This window comes from Patella vulgata, chromosome 2 (genome assembly GCF_932274485.2).
Source record: "Patella vulgata chromosome 2, xgPatVulg1.2, whole genome shotgun sequence".
Taxonomy (NCBI): domain Eukaryota; kingdom Metazoa; phylum Mollusca; class Gastropoda; family Patellidae; genus Patella; species Patella vulgata.
The window spans coordinates 87,611,327-87,638,595 of NC_065880.2; the positions used below are offsets into that span (position 1 = coordinate 87,611,327).

Sequence of the window (27,269 nt, forward strand, 5' to 3'; positions counted from 1 at the left end):
TTAATATGAACAATATTTTATTTGATGAATACACATTTTAATTAAATAAAATTCAATATACAGAATTCTTAATGAATGAAAACAACATTGGCTTGTATTGTAATTATACATGCATCATATTAATGAACTTTCATTTTGATTTAATAGAAATTCAGCAGAATTTTTTGAGTAAACTATGATTCTGAAATATTTGTATAAAAAAAAAAAAAAATATGAAGACTTCACCAAAAATGTGTGTAATTACAACCTTTTATGCCAACCCAGGCCCGTAGCAGGGGTGGTGGACGAACCGCACCTTACCTTTCCACTGGACGCAACACGAAACCAACGACAAATGTGCCCATATCAATATGGGCCCCCCCCATAAGGCCGAGTGACATTGGTTGGGCTGCCCCCCTTGCCTTCCCACTAGCTACGGGCCTGCAACCAAATATGGAATTCATGATATTTACAGATATGTTTATTTTAAGGATAAAACAATATTTTGTCATGTGTTACTAGGTAGGGGGGTTAACTCCACTGTTAGTTGAACAAATATCATTTTATCCCATCAGCAAACTATCATTACCCTAGAAAATCTATCAATGGCAATTGATTGCTTTATAGACGTGAATATATAATTATTCTCAAAGGCATATCTATAAAGATAACCAGTTTAATAAGGAATGATGTTTGTCCTTTTACGATTTCTATCTGGTCAATTATACAAAATGAGCATGAAGGCGTGAATCCCCTCCCCTCCCCCACCAATCCCATTTAATCATCTAATAGAACATCAATCAAAATATACCATATACACAATCAATAAATACATTTAAATATAAATTATATACATATTATATCAGTTAAGAACCCAGAGGGAGCCGAGATATTAGCTTTTGAATTTTAAGCCTAGCCTCGCAAATGATTAATAAAGCCTGTATGATAAAAAACATATAATTTCAATTATCCATTTTTTGGATTTAATCATCAAAAAGCGTTGAGCAGCAGATTGGATTCCAATCCAGTGAAAATCTGACACATGGTCAATTAATATCTAATCAATAGTTTATATGACATTTCAAGCTTAAAGGACAATATTGGTGTCAGTCATTATTAAATTTGTGATAGAACTGGTTAAATACATTCCAAATATAATTTTAACACAAAGATCATTGCTATGGTAGATGTGTAACAAGCACGTGAAGAAACGGGAAGTGACGCCAAACATGACAAACACGAGTTATGCTTCTATATAACTGACTGAAGTAACAAGCGATAACAAACAAACGATCGAATTTCATTTCACTGATAATTCCGTTGAAGATGAAAATGTATTATATGGGACGGTGAGAGGGTATCTCACAATTCAAAAATAGAATTGGCTGTCACTAGATAAGGGAAAACGAGAAAAATAGAAAAATCCTGTGCATTCCCCCATCTTTATTCATTCCGTTCTTAATAAAAACATGGTAATGCACGGACTTTTTCAAATTTGTTAGTTATCTTTTATCTACTGACAGCCAATTCTTTTTTTGAATTGTGAGATACCCTCTCACCGTGTCATATAACAACATTTCATCTTCAACTGAATTATCAGTCAAATGAAATTCGATCATTTGTCTGTTATCGCTCGTTACTTCAGTCTGTTATACAGAAGGATAACTCGTGTTTGTCCTTTAAAGAAAGACCTGTAATAGGCAGATTTAGCTCTTGCATAATGTATGTTTAAATGTTTTTTGAAAACCCTCCCTAATTAAAGACTATATAAGCAGGTGATCCAGAGAGAAAAGGGCAGAGAAATAATTTTAAAAAACAAATATAATTCAGTGATATATTGCAACATTTCTATGACTAATAGAAAGATACATTATGAGAGATTAGATAATGAGCTGGCAGTTCTTACTATAATAGTTAAAAACTAGACAATGTAAAGGCAATTTGCTGAAAATTTCAGTCAAATTGATCCACTCTGAACCAAGATATTAGCGATTGAATTTTAGGCCTATCCTCAATCATCATTACTAAAGTCGGTACAATTAAAAACATAGTCTCGATTATCCATTTTTTTATTTAATCAGAAGCAGCGGATCTGGTTTTAATCCAGTAAATATCACAGCCTAGCAATGGCATCGAGAGTTGATTATGGTCTTTTCATGTTAATAAATGTCCAATTAATAATTTATATAACATTTTAGGCCTAAAGAAAGACCTGCAACAGGAAAATTTAGCTCTTGCATAATGCATGTTTAATGCCCAACTTGACTTTATTTTCAATAAACTCATCTAAATTAATGCCATATTTTTAGAAATTCTAAAACCTATCACGATTGTTTTTGAGTAATTCCTCACCTTTTCTTCTTCAAGTAAATATTGAACAAAACTCATCTTAATTCATAATGCCCAGCTTGACATTTCTCTTCTTCATCTTGTAATTGTTATAAATCTGAGTAATTCTACAATTGTTTTGACTTTTACTCAAATTTGAGTAATTCTATAATTCTTTTGAGGTTTACTCAAATCTGAGTAATTCTACAACTGTTTTGACTTTAACTCAAATCTGAGTAATTCTACAATTGTTTTGACTTTAACTCAAATCTGAGTAATTCTACAATTGTTTTGACTTTTACTCAAATCTGAGTAATTCTATAATTGTTTTGACTTTTACTCAAACCGGAGTAATCCTACAATAGTTTTGAGGTTTACTCAAATCTGAGTAATTCTACAATTGTTTTGAGGACTACTCAAACCTAAGTAATTCTACAAATCTTAAGTAATTCAACATCTGTGAAGTAATTATTATTTAATAGTATTTAAGTAATTCTACTGCTTTTTTTCGACTGTTACTCTTAGAATTCAATTACTCTAGAAACATTTACCATTTTCTGAGAAATTTTGAAATCAGTCACACACTTATTTTTTTAAGGAATTTGATATATACATGTAGGTCATCGTATGTGAAATAATTTATGATTAATGAATGAATGACAAGAGATCTACGAATGCCAACAAAAATATGAGTGACTTAAAAAAAAAAAAACTTTGAAGTCTGCGCAAAAAAATAATATAATTTGCATTCCTTTCTGTATTCACATCTTCAATTTCTGATTTTATTCTTATAGATTTTGTGATGTTAAACAATAAATTTATTCTGAATCATCTTCCGTATCATAATCTGAATCGTCTTCTGTGTCGACATCATCATCGTGATCATGCTCGTCCTCATCATCTGATATATCCCATTGTGGATGATCTTCAACAGGTTTCGCTTTCTTCACATCAATCTACACAAACAAGAGATAAATGTCGTAAATAGAAATGATAATAAATGGGCTTTAACCCTTTAACATAACCTTCAAGCACCTAATAGAGAGAGAGAGAAATGGGGTTTAACGTCCACTCGACACAAACTAGGTCATTTCAGGACTAACATATGGTCCAATTCTATTTCCATAATTCGCTTGCACATAGGGGTCTTTAGCAGTGGCAGGAAACCGGAGGACCCGGAGAAAACCCACGAGGTTGGACAGGTGACCCTACTCCTTGTCACGTACAACTGGGGAATCAAAACTATGCCAGACTTTATGATGAAGCGCGCACGTGCAAACCATTCAGCCATCCATCCCCCCCCCCTCCACCTAATCTAAGTTACATGAACCAGTATATGGTCATAATCCTTTTGTGGCATTTAACAATTGGGGACATAACAGAACTAACACAGTTATATGGGACAACAATCACTGGTTTATTATACACAAGCACGACGTTTCAATAAATATCCTTACAGTAATACAAAATGGTTTCATGTTTATCTATATTTTATTCCATCTTGGCTCAATTAGAAATAAACTGCAAGAGCCGGATAATAATTGATTCAAAGGCACATTTCAAGCTTTTGTCCGTATGTGCGAGTAGATAACTTCCAGTTTGGTGCAAGTAGATAACTTCTTTTTTGTCACCATCTTTGAAAAATGTCATAAATTTTCCCAGAAAGTGTCTTGTACAGCAGACAGCGAGTTTCAAATTTTCCAGGAAAATTCTATTATTCCGTCGCGTCAAATATAGGGGAAAGTATTTTGGGGCCCTGTGCATGGAATACCTAATCGTGTTTTAAACAGTGGGGGGAAAACCGGAGGACCCAGAGAAAACCCACAAGGTTGGACAGGCGACCCTACTCCTTGTCCCGTACAACTGGGGATTCGAAACCCTGTGTATGTTTACAACATCTATCTTATTTGAAATAAAATATTGTTTAAATCCAAACCAAAAAGATTAAACTTACCTTAAAATTAACAAATTTATCGAAATCAACAAAATAAGAATCTGAGCGAAGATGAACTGAATACTGATATACACCTGGTGTGCTTGGGGCACAAAACTTCAACTGAATCTGAAAAATATATAATTTTATAATTTTCAACTAAGGACATTTGATCAAATCCTAAATATACAATGAGTTTAATTTCCTAGGTCGCGTCAGGGTTCATATGACACTATGACATCAGAGATTAATTAATCAATCAGCATTGATGTTTCTAGTGGTTTACCTACAACACGCCAAGAACTCGCCATAACAGACCGTTTCATTGGCTAATCTCTCACATCAATCAAAAGTCGGGTTATATAACAACTCTTTTAGATCACAGTGTAGTAAAGACAAGTAAAACGAAATTTTGAACTATAAAAACTAAATGAAATAGGATCTGTGTTTAAATCAGATTGACTGCGCAATCATCTTATTTTTGGTGTGAATAACCCATACTACTGTGTTCTGTATTTTAACGTACCTCTTCTTCTGTTTTTAAACTACAGATCTGTACTGGTGCTGTTATTAATAAATGTCTCTTTCTATCAGCCATATATAACCACCACCACTCATGTTTATCCTGTAATATAACATAACCTATATATAATATAACATATACAACATCATGTTATATAACATAACATACATAATATACAACATCATGTTATATAACATACAACATCATGTTATATATAACATAACATATATAACACAACATATACAACATCATGTTATATAATATAACATACATAATATACAGGGCTGTCGGTAATTTTTCACAGATGATTAGCAGCACTGCTAATCAAAAAGTCCAATTTTGCCAAATTTGATTAGCAAATTTAAAAATTGATTAGCAGTTTTTCAGTTTCAACATAAAACACCTAAATAACAAGATTATTTTAATTTTAATTGATAGCAAATGATTAGATTTCATTCTTAAGATTAGTTTAGAATTTTAGCACTTCTACAGGTAGCTGTGAACATTTCTGAATGAATGTAGACTTTTGGTTAGGCCTTATGTCTGAAGCCAATTCTTGGCAGTGGCTTCTTATTTCTTCGTTAGAAAACATTTTCGTCTGCTTTTTATCGTGTGTTATTATTTTTGTTCAATCGGAAGCACGCAGTATTTTACGAATAATCTCGATTAACTAGACGCACGCGATATAAACAATAATAGTTTACGGGAATTCTTACTTTGATTTCTCATTTTACAATACGTTTACACGTATTTATTTTTTATATTTTATTTACAATACGTGGGGGATACACTGAATTTATTTTTTTTCAAATTGAATACTGATATAATTACTCGAAATTGACATGTCTCGCAACGTGAGTGGTACTACTTGATTCCCTATTTCCAGTTTAATAGACCCGATTCATAGAGAGAGGTCCCTGTATTATATAGTATAATGAATTGAGTCTGGGTAGTTCGAGAAGAAAATGTCACACGGAGAATTCCGTTTTGTTTATAAAATTTATTTGATATTTTATACACGTTGAAAGTGTTGAGAAATGTGGATAAATCTTTGTGTCAATATCCAAAATGACAGGCATATTAATGATTCGCAGTTACTGCGAATCAAAAACGTTAAATTTTAATTTTTGATTAGCAACGGACAAAATGTGTATCGCAAATTGCGCTGCGATACTGGTTGTCGGCAGCCCTGATAATATACAACATCATATAACATAACATATATAACCACCACCATTCATGTTTATCCTGTAATATAACATAACATACATAATATACAACATCATGTTATATAAAATAACATGTATAATATCATGTTATATAACATATATAATATACATCATGTTATATAAAAATATACCTATATAACCACAACCATTACCACCTGTAACATAACATATATATATATACAACATACTCTACAACTTGAGTATCATGTAGCTGTGTTGTTTTAGCAGGAATTTCTGTATTTAATGTTGGAAAACTGTTTAAATTCATTGAGAATCATAGAAAATCATTGGGTTTCTACTGTTGTGTAGTTTTTAACCCTTTCACTGCGTATACCCGGTAGTACCGGGTATTATAAAATGTCGGTAAAATGCCCGTACCCGGTATTACCGTGTACTCAGTAAAGCCCTCGCTAAAATTAGTACCGTAACTGCAAGTGCCATCTATTGTATTTTCTATACACTAGAACATATTTCCACGTGTTTCAAAGCAGCAAACCGTAAAATGGCGGAGTGCATTGTGACAACGTAGACGATGCACTCTCGACGAAGTCGTGAATGACGTCTTGCTGACCAACATGTGGACAATTTCGAGGCGGGTGATACACATAATTCGTTTCCAGTTACTTGATAATGATAGTAGTCAGGACAGTGATTGGTATTATGAAGTGTGTGATTTGTTGCGCGACGTTCCGCCCATGGCTAGCTATGTCTCCCGTGCATGATGAACAAGCCCAATGTGAACACGATAGCAGTAGATTCTGACAATAATTCTGATGTTGATAATAATGCTGGCCTGCTGGATCGTAAAATACGTAGGTAATTCCTGATTCCCGAACGTGTAGATCTATTGACTGACTATATTGATAATGATATGGGACTTGGGGATGAAAGTGAAAGTGAAAGTAAAAACAAGGTATTGCAATCTGCACGTGATCATGGCAGCGGGAGACGTGATGCGCGTGTTCGCGGCAGCATTGCTCATGGCTGCTATTGACATTTTTGTTCATTTTATATATCTTTATCAAAATCCAGTAAAAAAAACAATATCTTTTAAGTATTTCATGGAGAAAAATTCGTTTTCGTGTTAGCTTTAGTGTGAAATGAGAAATCCAAAATGGCCGCCATGACGTCACGTGACTACATTATTATGCAAATTTCCAAAATTCTATTTTTTCCTCTTAGCCCAACCTCATGCCCATCCCAACAGACAAAAAGATTTTTCATAAAAGCTTCCATAAGTACTGCTTGGCATTCAGTTCCAACCTCCCTTTTTTCCTCAAAAAAGGGTCTAGCACAGGCAGTGGATTTACGTCTAGCATTGAAAGGGTTAAAGGGTCTGTTTAGATTAGATAATGAGTTTATAACTGTTTAGTTTCTTAAAAGGGGTTGAGTAATTAACACACTAATTAATTAATCAACACTGCTCTAGAATTTAAACAGTTATAAACCCAACACTCATTATCTAATCTGCGATATCACCTCGGTGGAAGCGGACGTAAAATACCTCTAACAAACAACAATATCCATTTAAAAACTATACAACAGTGGAAATACAGTCCTGATAGTTATAGAGAATTATGGTCCTGATAGTTATAGGGGAATATGGTCCGGATATATATATAGAGAAATATGGTCCTATAGCCCTGACTGTTATAGGGAAATATGGTCCTGATAGATATAATGAAAGAATGAATGAAATCGGTTTTGAGGGAAATTTTGCCCTTATATCGAAATCCAACTGTCAAGGGATCTTTTACGTGCACGCCAATTTGTACACGGGGCCCCATTTTTTTTCATCCCATCCGAACGACTAGACAGCTGTTCTTGTCAGGCCTTCCGTCCTGCATCATGTTATAGTATTACTTTCTATCAGGTTCTTGATTACAAAACTAGTTTAACATCTTAACATAATACTTTTATTCTCTGCTTCTTCTAACATATTATATACAAAACTTAAAGACTCCATAACTAGCTTGTATTGAGAGATCCATGTCCTAGCTCGGCTAGGCACGAGTGTGCCAATTCCCAACTAACTTACATTACATGGCCGTTGTCCGGTCTTTACTCCAGACCTGCGTGGCCTGTCCTGGCCAGACCTGTCTGTTGATTCGTTTGTTATCTGGGCTTATATACCATTCCAGACAAAGGAATCTTATTAGACATCTGGCTGATGTATCATGTATCATATCAGGTTTAACATTTGCTTATCATCAAAGAAAGTTTAAATTTAAATAAGACATGCCACCAAGGTAAGGTTAACTAATTGTTACATAATCACATAGACCAAGAACTCCAGGGATGTCGATAGCGAACAGGTGTCAAGTTGGCAGGAAGCGTCTATAACATCAGATAATCTGTGATTATTTAACAATCACTGACAAGAGGGAACCATGCCGGAAAATCTGAATGAACTTTCTCGGCCAATGCATGGCTACACCTGATAGTTATAGGGAAACAAAGACTTACTGTAGGGAAACAAAGACTTACTGTAGGGAAACAAAGACTTACTGTAGGGAAATATGGACAGTGAACTGGATGACTTTCTTTTATTTTAGTTTCTAAAGAATTTTCTTTTTTTGACTGTTGTTGAAATTTGGACCAATCTTCATCATCATCTTCTCCAGTAGATTTTTTATTACCCTCCTCGTCAGATTCTGAATCGTGTTCTACTTCTTCTCCTTCTTCCACTTCCTCACTCGCTACTTTTTTAGGTTTTGGGGATTTCTGCTAAAATACATAAAAAATTTGAAAATTGAGTAAATTCTCTACGTATAATTGTTTACATAGGGCAGTGGAATCACATAATAACATTCCTATAGAAATAGACAGAGAGAGAAATGGGTTTTTAAACAAACACTCAACACAAAGTAGGTCATTTTGGGATTAACATATGGTTCAATTTGATTTCAAAAATTTGCTTGCGCATAGGGGTCTTTAGCAGTGTGGGGTTCGAGAGAGTGGGGGGGGGGGCTTCGAGAGAGTGGGGGGGGAGAGACTGGAGGACCTGGAGAAAACCCACGAGGTTGGACAGGCGGCCCTACTCCTTGTCACGTACAACCCGTTAATCAAAACTATGCCAGTTGACTCAATCACAGACTTTATGATACAACGTGCACCTGGCACATCAAAGAACAATTTGATTCATAAACTATACACATACTTCAGGAAAACAGCTACTGATTTACTTAGGCACGTTTCGAAGTGTATTCTCTCAACGTTTTCATGTATCCTAAATTAACAACTATTCAACTTACTTTAACTGGACCATTTTGTTCTTCTTTTTCTTTCTGTAATTTATTAATTGCTTCCATTTCCGCAGCCCGAGCCTTGGCTTTTCTTTCCTTATATTGAGCTTTTCTACTTTCGGGGTTTGGTTTTTTCTTTCCTTTACCTCGCCTTTTATCCCAAACTGAAGGTGCGTTACCTTCGGCGCCCTCTACAACCTGAAATAATCATAGAAAACCCCATTGTTACTATACTCCACATGTTGCTGTTCCTGCCGGACCTTTACCCTTGGAATAGTCCAGCTATTTATATTATCTAGTTAAGTTAAAGACACATTATGTAAGATTTAGATAAAGAGCTGGGCGTTCTTGCTATAATAGTTCAAAAATAGATAATGAAAAATGAATATATTGAAAATTTAATTCAAAATACTTTACTTTGAGCGAAGATATTAACTTGGAAGGTTTGACCAGATGCTAAGCCATGGTTCACTATTTTTAAATTAATTCATTGGCCAAACCGTTCTAATCTACTTAAAATCGGACTAATCCGATGCCATCGGCCGTAGTTTATGGTCTTGTCATGTTAATAAATATCTAATTATTAGTTTATAGTTAACATGTATAACCTGATGAAAGAGAGAGAGAGAAATGGGGTTTAACGTCCACTCGACACAAACTAGGTCATTTCGGGACTAACGTATGGTTTAATTTTATTTACATAATTTGCTTGCGCGTAGGGGTCTTTAGCAGTGGCAGGAAACCGGAGGACCCGGAGAAAACCCACGAGGTTGGACAGGCGACCCTACTCCTTGTCACGTACAACCGGGGATTCAGACCTGATGAAAGACCTGCAATACCTGTTTAAAGGAGAGGGTATATTGAAATAGACAGTGCTTCATCTGTTCTTGAGCAATCAATTATAGCTATTTTCTCAGCTTAATAACACTCATTTCCATTAAATTATATAGCAACATTATACATTAAAAAATACTATGTTTATGCCAAAATGTTATTTTATATTTTGTTTTAGTTCCATCAAAGAATTAATAACGCATAGATTTCCTTCTTTCTTTAAAATCAAATAAATATTCTCACCTCTTTTTCACCATTTTCATCTCCTTCGATTTCCTCATCACCATCTTTAGCCGTTTCTTCAACTGATTTCTTAGTTCTCTCCCCTTTTAACAGATCTTCTAATGGACGTCGTTTTAATATTACCGTTACCGTGACGATAGATCCAGCCGTTACAGAATTATCTTCATCATCTAAAACTGTTCATTGAGAAAAAAATAAAACAATTTTGCATAAAAGTGAAAATTTACAAAATTTTCATTGCATATAATATTTTACTACGAGTATATGACCATCAAGTATGTTCTCTTTTCACAAGATTAAAGGAAAATTTAACGCTACTTGTGAATTGCCTACCTGAAGTAATGAACAGACTGGTAATGAAAACTAAAGACTAGAAAAATAAAAGATGTATAGATGAGTCTCAGATCACCTTTTATTAAACCATGTAGAGTAAAACCCCTATAGAGTAAAACCCCGGTAGAGTAAAACCCCTATAGAGTAAAAACCCCTGTAGAGTAAAACCACTATGGAGTAAGACCACTGTGGTGTAAAACCCTATAGATTAAAACCCCTGTAGAGTAACCCCGCCCCCCATAGAGTAAAACCCCTGTAGAGTTAAACCCCTGTGGTGCCAAACCCCTGTAGAGTAAAACACCCTTAACACCCCTGTAGGGTAAAACCCCTGTAGAGTAAAACACTGGTAGCGTAAAACCCTTGTAGAACTAGGGCAGTGTAAAACCCCTGAAGTGTCAAACCCCTATATAGAGTAAAACCCCTGTGGAATAAAACCCCCTTAGAGTAAAAACCCCCTTAGAGTAAAAAAACCCTTAGAGTAAAAAACCCTGTAGAGTAAACCCTCTATAGAGTAGCACTCCTATAAAGTAAAACCCCTATAAAACCCCCTATAGAGTAAAACCCCCCTTAGAGTAAAAACCCCTGTAGAGTAAACCCTCTATAGAGTAGCACCCCTATAAAGTAAAACCCCTATAAAAACCCCTATAGAGTAAAACCCCTGTAGTGTAAAACCCCTGACCCCATGTAGAGTAAAACAGGTGTTTTAGTCGACAAGCCCCAAGACAATGAAATAGAATTCCTTTTAATTTATGCAATAACCAATCTAAAGCTATACATTTTTAAATAAACAAATTCCAAACCTATCTATTTTTTACAGGCTTTAAATTTATATTCAATTGTACAGGGTGACGAAATAAAAAAAATGTACAGGACTCAATTCTGTGGAATACTACATGTATTATTACCCTAATAACCAGTAATTGTATGGAATACTACAAGTATTATTACCCTAATAAACTGTAATTGTATGGAATACTACAAGTATTATTACCCTAATAAACTGTAATTGTATGGAATACTACAAGTATTATTACCCTAATAAACTGTAATTGTATGGAATACTACAAGTATTATTACCCTAATAACCAGTAATTGTATGGAATACTACAAGTATTATTACCCTAATAAACTGTAATTGTATGGAATACTACATGTATTATTACCCTAATAAACTGTAATTGTATGGAATACTACAAGTATTATTACCCTAATAAACTGTAATTGTATGGAATACTACAAGTATTATTACCCTAATAACCAGTAATTGTATGGAATACTACATGTATTATTACCCTAATAAACTGTAATTGTATGGAATACTACAAGTATTATTACCCTAATAAACTGTAATTGTATGGAATACTACAAGTATTATTACCCTAATAACCAGTAATTGTATGGAATACTACATGTATTATTACCCTAATAAACTGTAATTGTATGGAATACTACAAGTATTATTACCCTAATAAACTGTAATTGTATGGAATACTACAAGTATTATTACCCTAATAAACTGTAATTGTATGGAATACTACAAGTATTATTACCCTAATAAACTGTAATTGTATGGAATACTACATGTATTATTACCCTAATAACCAGTAATTGTATGGAATACTACAAGTATTATTACCCTAATAAACTGTAATTGTATGGAATACTACAAGTATTATTACCCTAATAAACTGTAATTGTATGGAATACTACATGTATTATTACCCTAATAACCAGTAATTGTATGGAATACTACAAGTATTATTACCCTAATAAACTGTAATTGTATGGAATACTACATGTATTATTACCCTAATAACCAGTAATTGTATGGAATACTACAAGTATTATTACCCTAATAAACTGTAATTGTATGGAATACTACAAGTATTATTACCCTAATAAACTGTAATTGTATGGAATACTACAAGTATTATTACCCTAATAAACTGTAATTGTATGGAATACTACATGTATTATTACCCTAATAACCAGTAATTGTATGGAATACTACAAGTATTATTACCCTAATAAACTGTAATTGTATGGAATACTACATGTATTATTACCCTAATAAACTGTAATTGTATTGAATACTACAAGTATTATTACCCTAATAAACTGTAATTGTATGGAATACTACAGGTATTATTACCCTAATAACCAGTAATTGTATGGAATATTACAAGTATTATTACCAATTGTATTCCATAGCATTGTGTCCTACAGGGTGGGCCAAAAATATGTAACCCATTCTGATTGTACACTACCCTTTTTAATATGAATACTTTAATAATTTTTTTCAGAAAAATGTCACAGATGAAGGAAGTTTTTATTGGAGACTATATAGTATCCAATACATCATGGTGATGACAGTGTTTCACAAATAATCTTCACAATTGACAATTTTCATGATATATGTAATTCTGTGAAAGTGTTGTGAGGGGAGATTGTATAGTTAAGGTGATTAACACATTTTTTTTTATATGTAACATGTCTTCCTACCTTCAGTATTTATCGTCATTTCTACGTCAGGCATCTTGGCTATTACACTGATAATATCTAAATACTCATCATCACCAAGACTACGGAATAATGGTCGTCTGTCTTCTTCCTTTAACATAGCTACATCCTTCAAACATCTCACAGGTTTCTATATAATATAATTATACTCATTAGCACAGCTACATACTCATTAACACAACTATATATTCATTAACATAGCTACATCCTTTCAACATGTGACAGGTTTCTACATAAACATGCTCATTAACATTTCTCTAAAGAACCCAGAAAACTGGTAAATGATATATTTTTTTTTGTGGGTACATCAGTTGACCACATAGGGGTCTTGATCGGCAGTGGGACGAAACAATATGGTACATATGTGCATAGTGGTCTTTCGCTATGGGAGGAAATGTGAGGTCCTATAGAAAACTCACTTGGTTGAACAGGAGGATATCTAACAGAGAGAGATAAAGAGAGTATGTGAGAGGGAGAGAGAGAGGTTAATGTCCATTTGACATAAACCAGTTCATTTTGGGTCTAACGTATTGTATGCACAATTATATTCTGATGAATCACGTGCGTGGGGTGGTCTTTAAAAGTGGGGGGGATCTGTAGAAAACCAACCAGGTTGGACAGAGAGAGAGGGAGAGAGAGAGAGAGAGAGAGAGAGGGCCTAATGTCCATCCAACAGACCTTATGAGCCAACCATTCTGTCACCCAACCCCCATAGTATATAATAATATTTCTAACGATACCTACCTTGCCTCGACTAAGTTGTCGTAACATATCATTGGTCATATGAGGTAATTGTAAGAATGGACTAGATTTTTCTTCTACAGCTTGTATCGTCATCTGACTCAGCTTCATTATATTTTCAATCGTATCCAATCGGGGAGCTTTATGAACTTTTAAAATAAATTAAACAATGTAATTATTTAACTGAATATGATGAAAGTGGGAGGGGGAGTGGGGGGGGGGCTGCTGCACCAGTTCAATCTATTCCATATCTAAGTCATCTAATGATCTAGAGAGTTGATTAATAGCTTGAGATGTGAATAAATGTTCAAATAATAATTCATTTAACATTTGAACCCAGAAAAAAGATCTGTAATAGACAGATTTAGCTCTTACATATAATGTATGTTTAATATCTAAAGTCTCAAGGTTCTTCTATCTTCCTTGGAAAAGTGAGATCAGAGAAGTAGGACAAAATTTTGTTTTATTTTGTCTCTTAAACATACGTTATGCAAGAGCTAAATCTGCCTATTGCAGGTTTTTCTTTAGTTATGAAAGGGTCTATAAACTATTAATTAGACTTTTATAAATATGACAAGACCATATTCAACTCTTGATGCCATCTGATACTCAAGATTTTAACTAGATTCGGCCATTTAATGAATAGATTTTAAAATGGGAAAGCGAGGCTAAGCCTTGAATATACCAGTGCCTTGGTTACGATAATACACAATCAATGCACATATCTTGTCAAAACTACAAACATTGATAACTTGGCTCAGAAAATGAAACAATTTGAATGAAATTTTCAATATATTCACTTTGCATTATCTATAAATGAATTATTACAGAATTTATCTTTAAGGTTTTTCTTGAAAATCTTGGCCTATGCTAACTGAATAATAATAAGTACCAAACTTCTGTTCCTTTTAACAGATATAACTTACTTCTGCCTGCCATTGCCATGGAAACTTGATTAGCACAAATATTAATCATTTCATTGATCAGATACGGACATTTCTTCAATATATACTGACGATCTGAAACATAAATTACATTTTTTCTTCAAAAAAAGGAAGTCACGGTGGCTCAGTGAGTAAGACATAAGCCAAGTGAGACAATCTGAAAGAAAGCATTAAAATATTATTCATAAATTAAAAAATTTTCTTCAAAAAAAGGAAGCTCTGGTGGCTCAGTGGGTAAGACATAAGCCAAGAGAGAGAAATAAAATTGGGGGTTTAATGGCCACTCAACACAAACTAGGTCATTTCAGGACTAAAGAGAGAGAGAAATGGGTTTTATTGTCTACTAGGTCTCATTTTGGGTCTAATATATGGCTCAATTTCATTTCAATAATTCGCTAGTGGATAGGGGTCTTTAGCCACGACAGGGAAACCAGAAGATCCGAATGAAAACCCTACAGGGTTGGCCAGGTAACCTTACTCCTTTTGGAAAAAAGAAACACACACCATTTGACTAATTGAGACCCAATGATGTAACAAGCATGTGTTAAACCATTTGACCACACCCCTAAGACAAGCAAGGTCTACTTAAAAATTTCATCTTGAATAATACATACATATAAATACATAGAAACATACCTATATCTTGATCATTTGGGGGTAAATCTATTCTCTGAAACTGAGCCATTAACAGAGCTCTGGCCTTGACACTGTAAGGATAACACAGTGGTCTTTCTTTATTCTTCTCCTGCATGTGAGGTAACATTTTCATCAACTGAAATATTTAAGTTTTTAAAAAATGTTTATAAAATATTTAACAACGTAAAATGATTAGACTTCTTTTATTTTGGCCAAAACCAAAAATAATTCTATATGTTGGAAACTCAGGTCCTGTTAGTAAAATCCAGATCAATATTTCGTTTTGTTTTTTTATACTTTCAATGGCCTCCACTACACGAAGATCTGTTGTGGAGGGAGGTCGCATCAAGGATCATACAAGCTACTTTTGACCCTATGACGTCAGATATTTGATTAACAAATCAACGTTCATGTTTTAGTGGAATACCCACTGTTCCGTGCACCTCACGCCCAGAACTCGCCGCAACAGACAGTTTCATTGGCTAAGCCCTAATTTACTCATCTTTCAATCACTGTTTATGAGAAATATCTTGGATCTAGAAACACAAAACTTTTCACATATTATAGTTTCTTATTGATGTATTTGATACATTAAAACAACAAAAGTTTTATAAAGGGCTATACATTAGGTAAAATAAGGTGAACAATTTTTAGTAAATTCTTAACTTAAGTCTAAGAATGTTTTGTGAACGGCACAATCATGTCGAATGGCAAATAGGATTCAGAAATGCTGAACTGTCTGGTTGGTTTGATGGTTTGAGGGACATTCTTGGGAAGGAGAGGGGTGATATAGGCTATAACTATTCCCTGATCCTTTTTCATCCTACTGAAATATAATTTTGTTTACTCAAAAAAACTCTAGGGAACTGATCCTATATCACTGTTCACTGATTCTTTTTCATCCATTTAAAATATAATATTGTTTACTCAAAAAAAAACTCTAGGGGATTGAATTCTACAGTAGAATATTGACTGAATCCGAACTCATGAATATTTAAACAAGAAAATAAATATAACTTACTGCTGGTATCTGTTCGTTATCACTCGGCCTCTCTACAACCTCACTATTGTGAAATTTATCAAACTCAAAGGATGCCGCTAAAATCATCACAGCACCTGCAAAAAATAACATTTCTTGTCTGACATGTAGGTTGTTTTACCTGTATGTCAATTTGCTTAAAGCAACCAGGGCTCACAAACACTTAAAAGATAACTTTTCTTGGTAAAGACTCTAAATGTCATTTAAGGTATTGCCAAATCTCTTTCTAACTTTAACATCTCTTGTAAGGAATCCCTTGCACAGAGAGAGAGAGAGAGAGAGAGAGAGAGAGAGAGAGGGGAGAAGTGGGGCTTTAACATCTACTCAACACAAACTAGGTCATTTCAGGTCTAACACATGGTTCAATTTTATTTCAATAATTTGTTAGTGCATAGGGTCCATAGCAGTGGGAGAAAACCCAGGAGGTTGGATAGGCGACTCTACTCCTTGTCAGGTACGAGCGGGGATTCGAAACCATGCCACTTGATTCAATGACAGACCATTCAGGCCACCCAACCCCCAGGAATCCCGTTACAATATTGTGAAAGTTGAATCTCTAGTTGGCCACGGTGACTAAGTGGGTAAGACACCGGCTCACTAGCCTGGAGGTCGGGTGTTCAATCCCTGCATTGGCTGAGAAAGTTCATCCAGATTTTCCAGCGTGGTTTCCCCTTGTAAGTGATGCAGGATGGAGGGCCTGGCAAGAGCAGCTGTCTAGTCATTTGGATGATACGAAAAATGGATGTCCAGTGTACACATTGGTGTGCACGTAAAAGATCCCTTGACAGTTGGAATTCGATATAAGAGTAGGCCGTAATGCCGCTGCCCGGGCAAAATTTCCCTCATAGCACACTGTATTCATTAGCCCAGTTTGGAGCAAAACAGTAGGACGTTAAACCCCATTTCATTTCATTTTCTAGTTGGCCAACCCCTGCTATTGTTTATTATTAATAATATATGGAGAGAAAGAGAGAGAGAGAGAGAGAGGGAGAGAGAGGAGAGAGAAATGAGGTTTAACGTCCACTCGACACAAACTAGGTCATTTCGGGACTAACACATGGTTCAATTTTATTTCAGTAATTCGCTTGCGCGTAGGTGTCTTTAGCAGTGGGAGGAAACCGGAAGACCCGGAGAAAACCCACAAGGTTGGACAGGCGACACTTCTACTTGTCATGTACAACCAGGGAATCGAAACCAGTTGACTCAATGACAGACCGTATGATACAGCGCACGCGTGCTAACCAATCGGCCATCCAACCCCCCAATAATATATGGTATATATGATAATACTTACGCCTGAGTATCATATTGGGTGTTTTATTAATAAAATACCAGTATAGACGTGATGTATCGAGTAAAACCTGATCTCCACTATATTTTATAGATCTATACCACCATATACCCTACAATTAACAATATCATAACATATACACTACAATATCATATAATATACCCTACAACATCATATATACCCTACAATATCATATACCCTACAATATCATATACCCTACAATATATCATATACTCTACAATATCATATCATATACCCTACAATATCATATCATATACCCTACAATATTATATCATATACCCTACAATATATCATATATACCCTACAATATTATATACCCTACAAAATCATATATACCCTACAATAGAAACTGGGCTCTGATATAAATTATTTAGGCAAAATTTGCTAAAAGGTAGTAACATTTTTAAGTGATAAAAAAATGAATGATTTATTAACTGTGAATGGAACAGGGTTTTTAAAAGCTAATCAACGTAATACTATAATTACTTTCAGACTAATGTATAGCAAATTTAATTTCTAGGGGTATCATTTTGCCTGGTCAGCACCTTCTCCGGATGTTCTTCTTTAAATTTCAACTGCCAAGGATCTTTTGTCAGACCATCAAGCGCCACTTGGCCTGTGTCAAGGATTTGAACCTGTGCCAAGGATTAGAAATAAACTGAAAGTAAATAGATTGAATACTTACGACAACTACTGGTAGAATTATCATAAAAACTAAACCATATACACCAAGAACCTGTCATAGAAAATATATCAATACATAAATACAAAGCATGAAATTAACCATTCCTAACTTTTTTGCACAAATCAGGATAATACAGATGGGTACGCATACCATGTTGTTCCCTTTTAAGTCAATTATGTTTGCCCAACGACAAGAGCACTGTGGTCTACTCTTATTTACATTTTATAGTGCTACCAATGGTAAACATGGAGCGAGAGTTAAACGTCCCCATGACACAAATTAGGTCATTTCAAGACTAACATATGGTACAATATGATTTCAATAATTTGCAGCTGTGTATATGTTGTAACAGAGGGAGGAAAAGAGACAGAGAGAGAAATGGGGTTTTAACGTCCACCTTCCACAAACTAGGTCATTTCGGGACTAACATATGGTTTAATTTTATTTCAATAATTTGCTTGCATATAGGGGTCTTTAGCAGTGGGAGGAAATTAGGACCCGGAGAAAACCCACAAGGTTGGACAGGCAATCCTACTCTTTGTCATGTACAACCGGGGAATCGAAACCATGCCAGTTGACTCAATAACAGACTTTATGATACAACATGTACATACTAACCATTCAGCCATCCAACCCCCCAGACGGAGGAAAGTGGAGGTTACTGAAAAAAAAACACAGTTTAACGTCCTACTTGGTTATTGTCATGTACAAGCTTCAGATCAAAACCATGCAACTTGACAGACCTTATGATTAAAAATGCATTCGGCCATCCACCTCTCCTTGACTGGAAAAAATTGAAATGATCAGAACACTTACCCATAAAGAATTTTCTCGTTCTACGATCCATTTAGGTAAAGCTATTCCAAATCTGGTTACTAAAACACAAATCACATAAAACATAGAGAATTGAAGATCAAGTGAAATGATATGAAGTTTGACGTTTCTGCCGTTAGGACAACCATTTCACTCATAACACATTGCATGACGTATGCTCATTAGTCCAGTTGGTGCATAAAAAGAGAGAGAAATGGGGTTTAATGTCCACTCGACACAAACTAGGTCATTTCGGGACTAACATATGGTTTAATTTTATTTACATAATTCGCTTGCACGTAGGGGTCTTTAGCAGTGGGAGGAAACCGGAGGACCCGGAGAAAACCCACGAGATTGGACAGGCGACCATACTCCTTGTCACTAAGGCTGTGCAAAAATAACGATATAATCGATAATCGGTAGAAGTTATTTAGAGATACGATAATCGATATTGAAATTCAAATATCGATTATCGGTATATTTACCTTCTGACGGCAAGTTACGGTCACTTTCACATGACTGAACTTGCTGTAGTCTGGCATTAGCAGACGAATGAATGAATACACGTCAACACAACTATTTCCCCCCTCTGCTTACAAACTGGCACATTTTAAATATATATTATTGTAAAAAAACTAAACTTTAAGATTAAATACATTATTTTAATATTTTCGTTGTTTTTGTTGTTATTACTAGTTAAAACTAAAATAGGTCACGCACTTTGTGAACAATGACAATCGCACGTGATATATAGTAAAATTAGAATTATCTCCCTTCTTTGTTCTTGGTTGGTTTGTAGAGAAATCGTCTGCTTTCACGATAAAACTAATTGTATTATTAATCATCAACTCCGTTTTTATTACTAAATCATGTCAGATACAGCCCATACAAAACACATTTTTGACTTCCAGGGCAAATATCTATATCTCTCGTAATTTCGTGGAAGAATTCTACTTTGGTTTTCATCTAAATTAACCAATCATAAAAATTCTACTTTGAAAGCCTTCTATTTTATTTTATTCTATTAGTAGTAACACTGTGTGATCGCCAGTCACTTGCAAAGAGAAACCATGTATTGTCTTTGTATTTATCGGAGATAAAAAAAGGTTCAAATGAATCAAGAACAGAACTTAGAATAATACTCAAGATAGTCCTACATTTAGCAACTAATTATTTTACATTAATTGATTTTTTTTACGTACATCGGCACAGTATTAGACTAGGATAATAACACTACTGTAACTCGATCAACACAAATAACAGGTCGGTAAAGTTCGGATTTTTCCGGAAAAAAGATAATCGATTATTATCGATAATCGCTGACAAATTCTTGCCGATAATCGATATTGAAATTTCATATCGATTCCCAGCCTTACTTGTCACGTATAACCGGGGATTCGAAACCACGCCAGTTGACTCAATGACAGGCCGTATGATACAGCGCACGCACGTGCTTACCATTCGGCACGTGCTAACCCCCCCCGCCCAGTTGGTGCATAAAAATAGGATGTAAAACCCCACTTTGTAAGGATATTAAAACTACATTAATTTGGTAGCGAGGTCTTCATACCTTCGCCCACTCCCCAAATTGAAAATACATAATGCTGAAGAGTATAACAGAAGAGTATAACAGAAGAGTATATCTACCTCCTGGTCCATCAGGATTTCCAAATTCCTTCCAATTATTTCTGGATTCTTCATCAGTCAATCTATCAAAATATAGTTTTATTTACATATAATAACATGTTACCAGCAACATTATATGAAAACTTGTGAAACCACATGTTCCTGAAGCAACGACTGCGAGTTTTACTTCACAATTCCCGAACTTAAATCTATGTGATCTACAGACACACGAGCAGTAGAGTCCAATCAGAGGTTGTGACATCGTGACCTCCACGGGAACCTTGATACTGAATGAACCTTGAACTTTGCAACTCAATTATCACAGGTAGTGCCGCAATATGCAGGGTCTTACATGAAGGCCTTGATAAGATGTACGTAGTTAAAGCGAGATCAAGCCTTCTATTGAAGACGATGAAACCAGGGCTTCTACTTCAACTTATTTCAAAGTAACTTCACTGCATCATTTCAATACCCATATCTCAACGTCTATAAACGATAATCAATGAAAACATGGGAACAACAGTTGTCAGGAAATTAAATGCTTGTAAATTGGACACTCATTATCAAAATTAATCAGTCAGCTTTAAACTGGACACAAGTACAAATTAGATGATTTTTGGTAACTGTAAATGAAGTTTATGAATTTACAAAGTTTTGATATTGAATCAATGTGAAAGCAATTAATACTAAGTTCTGCTCCTATACTGGGTTATGAGGGAAATTTTGCCTGGGCAGCAGCCCCATGGCCTACTCCAATATCGAATTCCAACTGCCAAGGGATCTTTTACGTGCATGTCAATGTATACATTGGACCTCGGTTTTTCATCCTTTCCGAAAAGGTAGACAGCTGTCCTTGTCAGGCCCTCTATCCTGCACCACTGACACAGGGAAACCACGTCGGAAAACCCTGATGAACTTTCTCGGCCAGGGATTGACTAGCGAGTCAGCGTGTTACCCACTCAGCCACAGTGGCTCCCACACTATTGATACATGTTACTAAGACTAGTCCACTTACGCAGCATAAGCTTTGGCTATTCTCATAAATTTCTTAGGATCACCAGTCTTTTCTTTATCGGGATGGTAAATCAAACTCAGTTTTCTGTATGCACGTTTAATTTCAGCTGTCGTAGCAGCCTAAAATAAAACATACATATTTAATTTCAGCTGTCGTAGTGGCCTAAAATAATGAAATTTCAGACCATCTAAAATAATGAAATTTCAGACCATCTAAAATAATGAAATTTCAGACCATAGATCATCTAAAATAATGAAATTTTAGATCATCTAAAATAATAAATATATCAGACAATCTAAAATAATACAAATATCAGACCATCTAAAATACAAATATCAGACCATCTAATTTAATGAAATATCAGACCATCTAAAATAATAAATATATCCGACCATCTGAAATAATAAATATATCACACCATTTGAAATAATACATATATCAGACCATCTAAAATAGAAATTAATACTATTGAAGAGTTCAATACAAACGAAACTGGTCACTGACACCCGGGGTGACCAGGTCTTCATTCTTATCTCTTTAACTATTGCAACAAAGCTTAAAGCCATTGATTGTCATTTTCATATTCCAAACAATATTTAGTTTTTAACAGCTTACTCCACACTAATATGTACTCAAGAATCAAATTGATTATAACTCATGTTAAAACATCTAATCAAGAAAAGGAAATATCAATAATAAGTAATTTCTGGGCTTGGATTCAATCCGATCAAAATGATGAGAGAGAGAGAGAAATGGGGTTTAATGTCCACTCCACACAAAATAGGTCATTTCAGGACAAACATATAGTTTAAATTTATTCAGTAATCTGCTTGCGCGTAGGGTTCTTTAGCAATAGGAGGGAACCTGGAGAAAGCCCACATAGTTGGACAGACAACCCTACTCCTTGTCACGTACAATCGGGGAATCAAATCCACGCCACTTGACTCAATGTCAGACCTTATGATTCAACGCGCACACGTTAACCATTTAGCCACTCAACCCCGCTTCAAAAAGATACCCATCAAAAGTTTTTACTCAACACTTATAGATGAAACTGGCTTGTTTATGTTGTCTGCAGATTATTACGAATGCTAATTAATTTCCAATACTCACTCTATCAAGTTCCAATTCTTTAAATGGATCGTATTCAACATAATCAAGCTGCACTTTCGACACTTTATAGGCTAATAGGGCAAATACCACCCAGCCCAGTAATAATATAATTTTTCTGGAATAGACAAATTAAAACAACATCAGCTTTAGAAATATAACTTTTTACAGGCTTTTTCTTTAAAACCTAGTGGATCCTAAGAACAGAATCTTACATTATTATTTAACTGATAATTTCATTTTCCCGAATTAACAAAGTCACTCATTCCCCAATGTCTTGGTAACTCTTTACTATCTGGACCACCCAAACCTACTGCTTCATCTAGAGTCTACATTACTACCATCTGAGTTGAGTGAATTGCTGTGAATTAAGGCCTGTATACTAGTTCTGTCATCTGGGCAGTTGGGCGACGTCACCTGGGCAACCTAACAAGCAGTAGTTATTAGTTTGCTCTTATAAAACCCTGATGGAAGACAAACCTTTTATCAAACTCCCAGGGAATAAAGAACAAGTTTGACTCTTGTCTAGATCAACCCTGAGGTTTCCAGTGTGCATGATCAAGTTACAGACATGAACAGCCGATTCCGATCACAAATGAGCTGTCCACAAGTGGTGATTACACCTGATATGAGTGCGGTAATGAACAGCTGATTCTGGTAACAATGACCTGTCCACGATCAGGAGAGCAGAAGAGAATGCAAGCTGCCATTACTTTCAAACAACTGTGTGGTTTTGTCAAGTTGTGGTCATAAACGGCTAATTCCAGTCACAAACAAATGAAATGGGGTTTAACGTCCTACTGCTCTGCTCTGACTGGGCTATGAAAGAAATTTTGCCCTGACAGCAGTGCTACCGCCTACTCTTGTATCCAATTCCAACTGCTAAGTTTAAGAAACCTTTTACGTGCACGCCAATGTGTTTTTCATCCCATCTGAACGACTAAACATTGTCCCTTGCCATGCTCTCTGTCCTGCACCACTGACAAGGAGGAACCATGCCGGAAATTCCCGATGAACTTTCTTGGCCAATGCAGGGATAAAACACGGGACTTCAAAGTTAGCAAGCCAATGTCTTACTCATTGAGCCACCGTGGCTACCAGTCACAAACAAACCATAAACAATAAGATAAGAGAATTAATCGTGAAGGAAACTTACAGTATCTTTTGCTTGGCTTTGACCCATGGTTCAGTTTCTTTTAATCTTTTTTGTTTAACGAGACATGGCAGACACATGCAGGCTCTTTTCTTTTTCTCCTCATCGTCTACACAAAAAAAATGAGAAATATGATTACACTGTTTACAGATAAATTCTACACAGATATAAAACACCGAAAATTAGAAAATAAAATAGTTTAACCATCCAAAAAGGGGTTCACTAGTCCCTGGGTGCACTAGTCTGCCGCTATAAATAGTATAAGAAATACTATAAATATGGGTATCAATAAACCTAACACTAACCCAACCCCAACAATAGATATCGATGGACTAATGAATGCTAACCCTAACCCTAATAACAGATACCGGTGGACTAATGAACACGCGGACTAGTGAGCATTCCCCATCATCCCCGGCGAACGACTTGATGCAAGGTCCTGAGACAAATGAGTACCATGATGAACAGTCACTGTCTTTCTCAATCAACACCGGAAACGAACCTGGATCATCTTGATCAGTGGACCAGTGTTTCATTCACTAAGCTACTGTGGTTACTGGTTTAGTGGTGAACTATGTGAATTTTCAAAACCAACCAAAAAAGAAAGACTCGGTATGACCGGTTGATATTGTTGTGATTTTGCCCTGTATAATACAGGTGTCCGTCAGGATAACCGGGACTACTTCCACCTATCCACGGAGTCCCGTGCTACCAGCGGGATTTAACCTATATATTGCTGTTTTGCCGTAGCAGCGTCTCAGATTGTGTTTAGACTTCAAATAGGTAACTTGTTAGTACGCGGACACGCCTTAGACTTAGAACGCCAAGTGGGACTTGGTACTGTATATTATAATTATATATATATAAATAACCACTCGACACTACAATATGAATAGAACTTTCAGTTTTCACTCAATGAAAATGCAATCTAATCAAGTTTCTGAGACCCCGGGAACTGGTAGTTGTGTGAAAGAGCAACAGCGTCTTGTTTTCAGTGTTGTATTAAAACAAGTGAATGTTCCATTCTCCTGAACCTGGCTAGGAATCTTGGAAGATCATTCCGGATATTTCCATCCAAGACGAGTTGTTGAGTGGATTTCATCATCTACATGGTCATAGTATAGACTAGGCTACCTCGATCACTTCCCTGGCCCTGGTTGGAAATTTCGGTTAACCTGAGAAAAATTTTACCCAGGGTCGCAGGGTTTAAACCTGTATTCTGCTTCCTGGTTAATCACCAGCATCTAAAATTTCGTGGTCTGAACAGACGATCCTACAACGACTACTAGTAGGCTACTACGACGTAGGCTACATTACGAACAAGAAGAATAAAAATAAAAACATTCGCCATACGGCGAGACTAAACTAGTGGTTTAAATGTGACAACTTGGTTCAGTAACAAAATAATATACCTTCTTTTTTGGACCGTGGCCAGAGATAATATGTCGCCGGAAAAAGAACCAAAGCCCAGAAGGACAGGAGAAAATAATAAAAAGTTCCCCCTTCTTCATCGTACTCAAACTGCATGCCAGCCATTTTGCTAAATTTACGTGTTATACCGGATGTAGGCTTAGCGGTGGGCTTCCAAACGAGAAATTCGAAAGGATCATTTGGAATCAGTCTATTAAAAACACTCTTTTAAAAAATTCTATATCCAAAATTATTGAAATTTTATTATTTTCACCTTTGAATTAAAGCGTATCCCATATTTTAAATTAGAGGTTTTTAATTGTAGTTCTGATTTTAGAACGATTATTCACATAAATTCATCCTTTCGATTTTCAGAGATTTCTTTTAGTTGGAGTCGCCTCCCTTAAACCATTCATTAATCTGACTTTAAAGGAACATTACGCCGACGTAGTCGAGCATAGGGTGACCACCGGTCCAGCATTTTTCGGGACAGTCCCGCTTCCCGAAAACCAGCCAAAATATTCCGCAATTGCTCACGTGGAAGATTTCTATGTATGCGCGAACCTAGTCTCGCGATAGCTTACCCCATTTGAGTATTGAATTGTCAGGTATCCTCTTACAGTCCCATAATATACTATTCAAAAAAAGTAGGGGATATTTGATTTTTAAGTGTTATTAAAGTCACCTAATGAAACTGACGAAGAAACAAATGACAAAATGAAATGAAGTTCACATTCATCGATTTATTCCAAATGATCGTTAGACTAAGTAAGGCACAGACTGACCATTATAAGGGTAAAATGATACCCGGGGTCAAACAGCAAAGTTACCACAGCATCACAACCAAGTCAGTAACAGGTAAATCCTCCTCTGTTTGCCAAACAAGCATTGATCCGACGTGGCATAATCCTAATGAGACGTCTAAGGTCATTTTGGTCCAGATTGTCCCATTCCTATTGCAATGCAACAGCAAGTTCTTGGACATTGGCAGGACGTTGTTGACGTTGACGTAACCTCTGTCCAAGCATGTCCCAGACATGCTCGATGGGGGAGAGGTCGGGACTCAGTGCTGGCCAAGGTGGTGATGTTCTGTTGTTGGAGGTAACCTGTGACGATCCTGGCCCTGTGACATCTTGCGTTGTCATCCTGGAAGATGAAACGGCGGCCATGACGTCGTGCGGACAGCACAACATGGACTGCCAAGATGTTGTCCCGGTAGTACTGGCCTGTAACACGCCCTGCAACAACATGTAAAGCCGTTCTTCCAGCAACAGTGATGCTTCCCCACACCATAACAGAACCACCCCCAAATCGATCATGTCTGATGACGTTAACGTCTTGGAAGCGCTCGTTTCGACGACGCCACACCCTCCTACGTATGTCCAAAAAATCAACAGTGAACCTTGACTCATCTGAAAACATCACATTGCTCCAGCGTCGATTATCCCAGTGTTGACGATCCCTACACCAACGACGTCTTGCCTGAATGTGATGATCTCTGAAACAAGGGATCACGCGAGGACGTCGGGCGCGAAGGTGACCCCTATGCAGTTGATTCGGAATCGTCTGGCCACTCACTCTCACACCAGTGTCTGTTTGAAGACGAGCGCTGATCTGA

The 27,269-nt window shown here is 35.9% G+C and overlaps 1 protein-coding gene across 3 annotated transcripts; it reads right to left on the minus strand.

Moving 5' to 3' along the window:
* On the minus strand, window positions 1-25,809 carry LOC126811517 (translocation protein SEC63 homolog). Of its 3 annotated transcripts, none has more exons than XM_050537190.1 (19): window positions 25,654-25,809; window positions 24,245-24,350; window positions 23,092-23,206; window positions 21,979-22,097; window positions 20,985-21,046; window positions 19,341-19,399; window positions 18,525-18,575; window positions 17,822-17,930; window positions 16,510-16,604; window positions 15,489-15,624; window positions 14,835-14,927; window positions 13,912-14,057; window positions 13,150-13,297; window positions 10,315-10,490; window positions 9,247-9,435; window positions 8,501-8,716; window positions 4,767-4,865; window positions 4,262-4,369; window positions 1-3,263 (listed from the first exon to the last, which is right to left on the minus strand). In XM_050537190.1, the coding sequence occupies exons 1-19, from the start codon at window positions 25,775-25,777 to the stop codon at window positions 3,126-3,128; spliced, it is 2,289 nt and encodes a 762-aa protein (XP_050393147.1). In that variant the 5' UTR covers window positions 25,778-25,809; the 3' UTR covers window positions 1-3,125. The 3 variants fall into 3 exon arrangements, with proteins under 3 accessions (XP_050393147.1, XP_050393146.1, XP_050393148.1); XM_050537189.1 differs by having other exon boundaries at window positions 8,501-8,719; XM_050537191.1 differs by lacking the exons at window positions 1-3,263; window positions 4,262-4,369; window positions 4,767-4,865 and adding an exon at window positions 5,880-6,011 and having other exon boundaries at window positions 8,501-8,719.
* Between the last annotated feature and the right edge of the window lie 1,460 nt (window positions 25,810-27,269).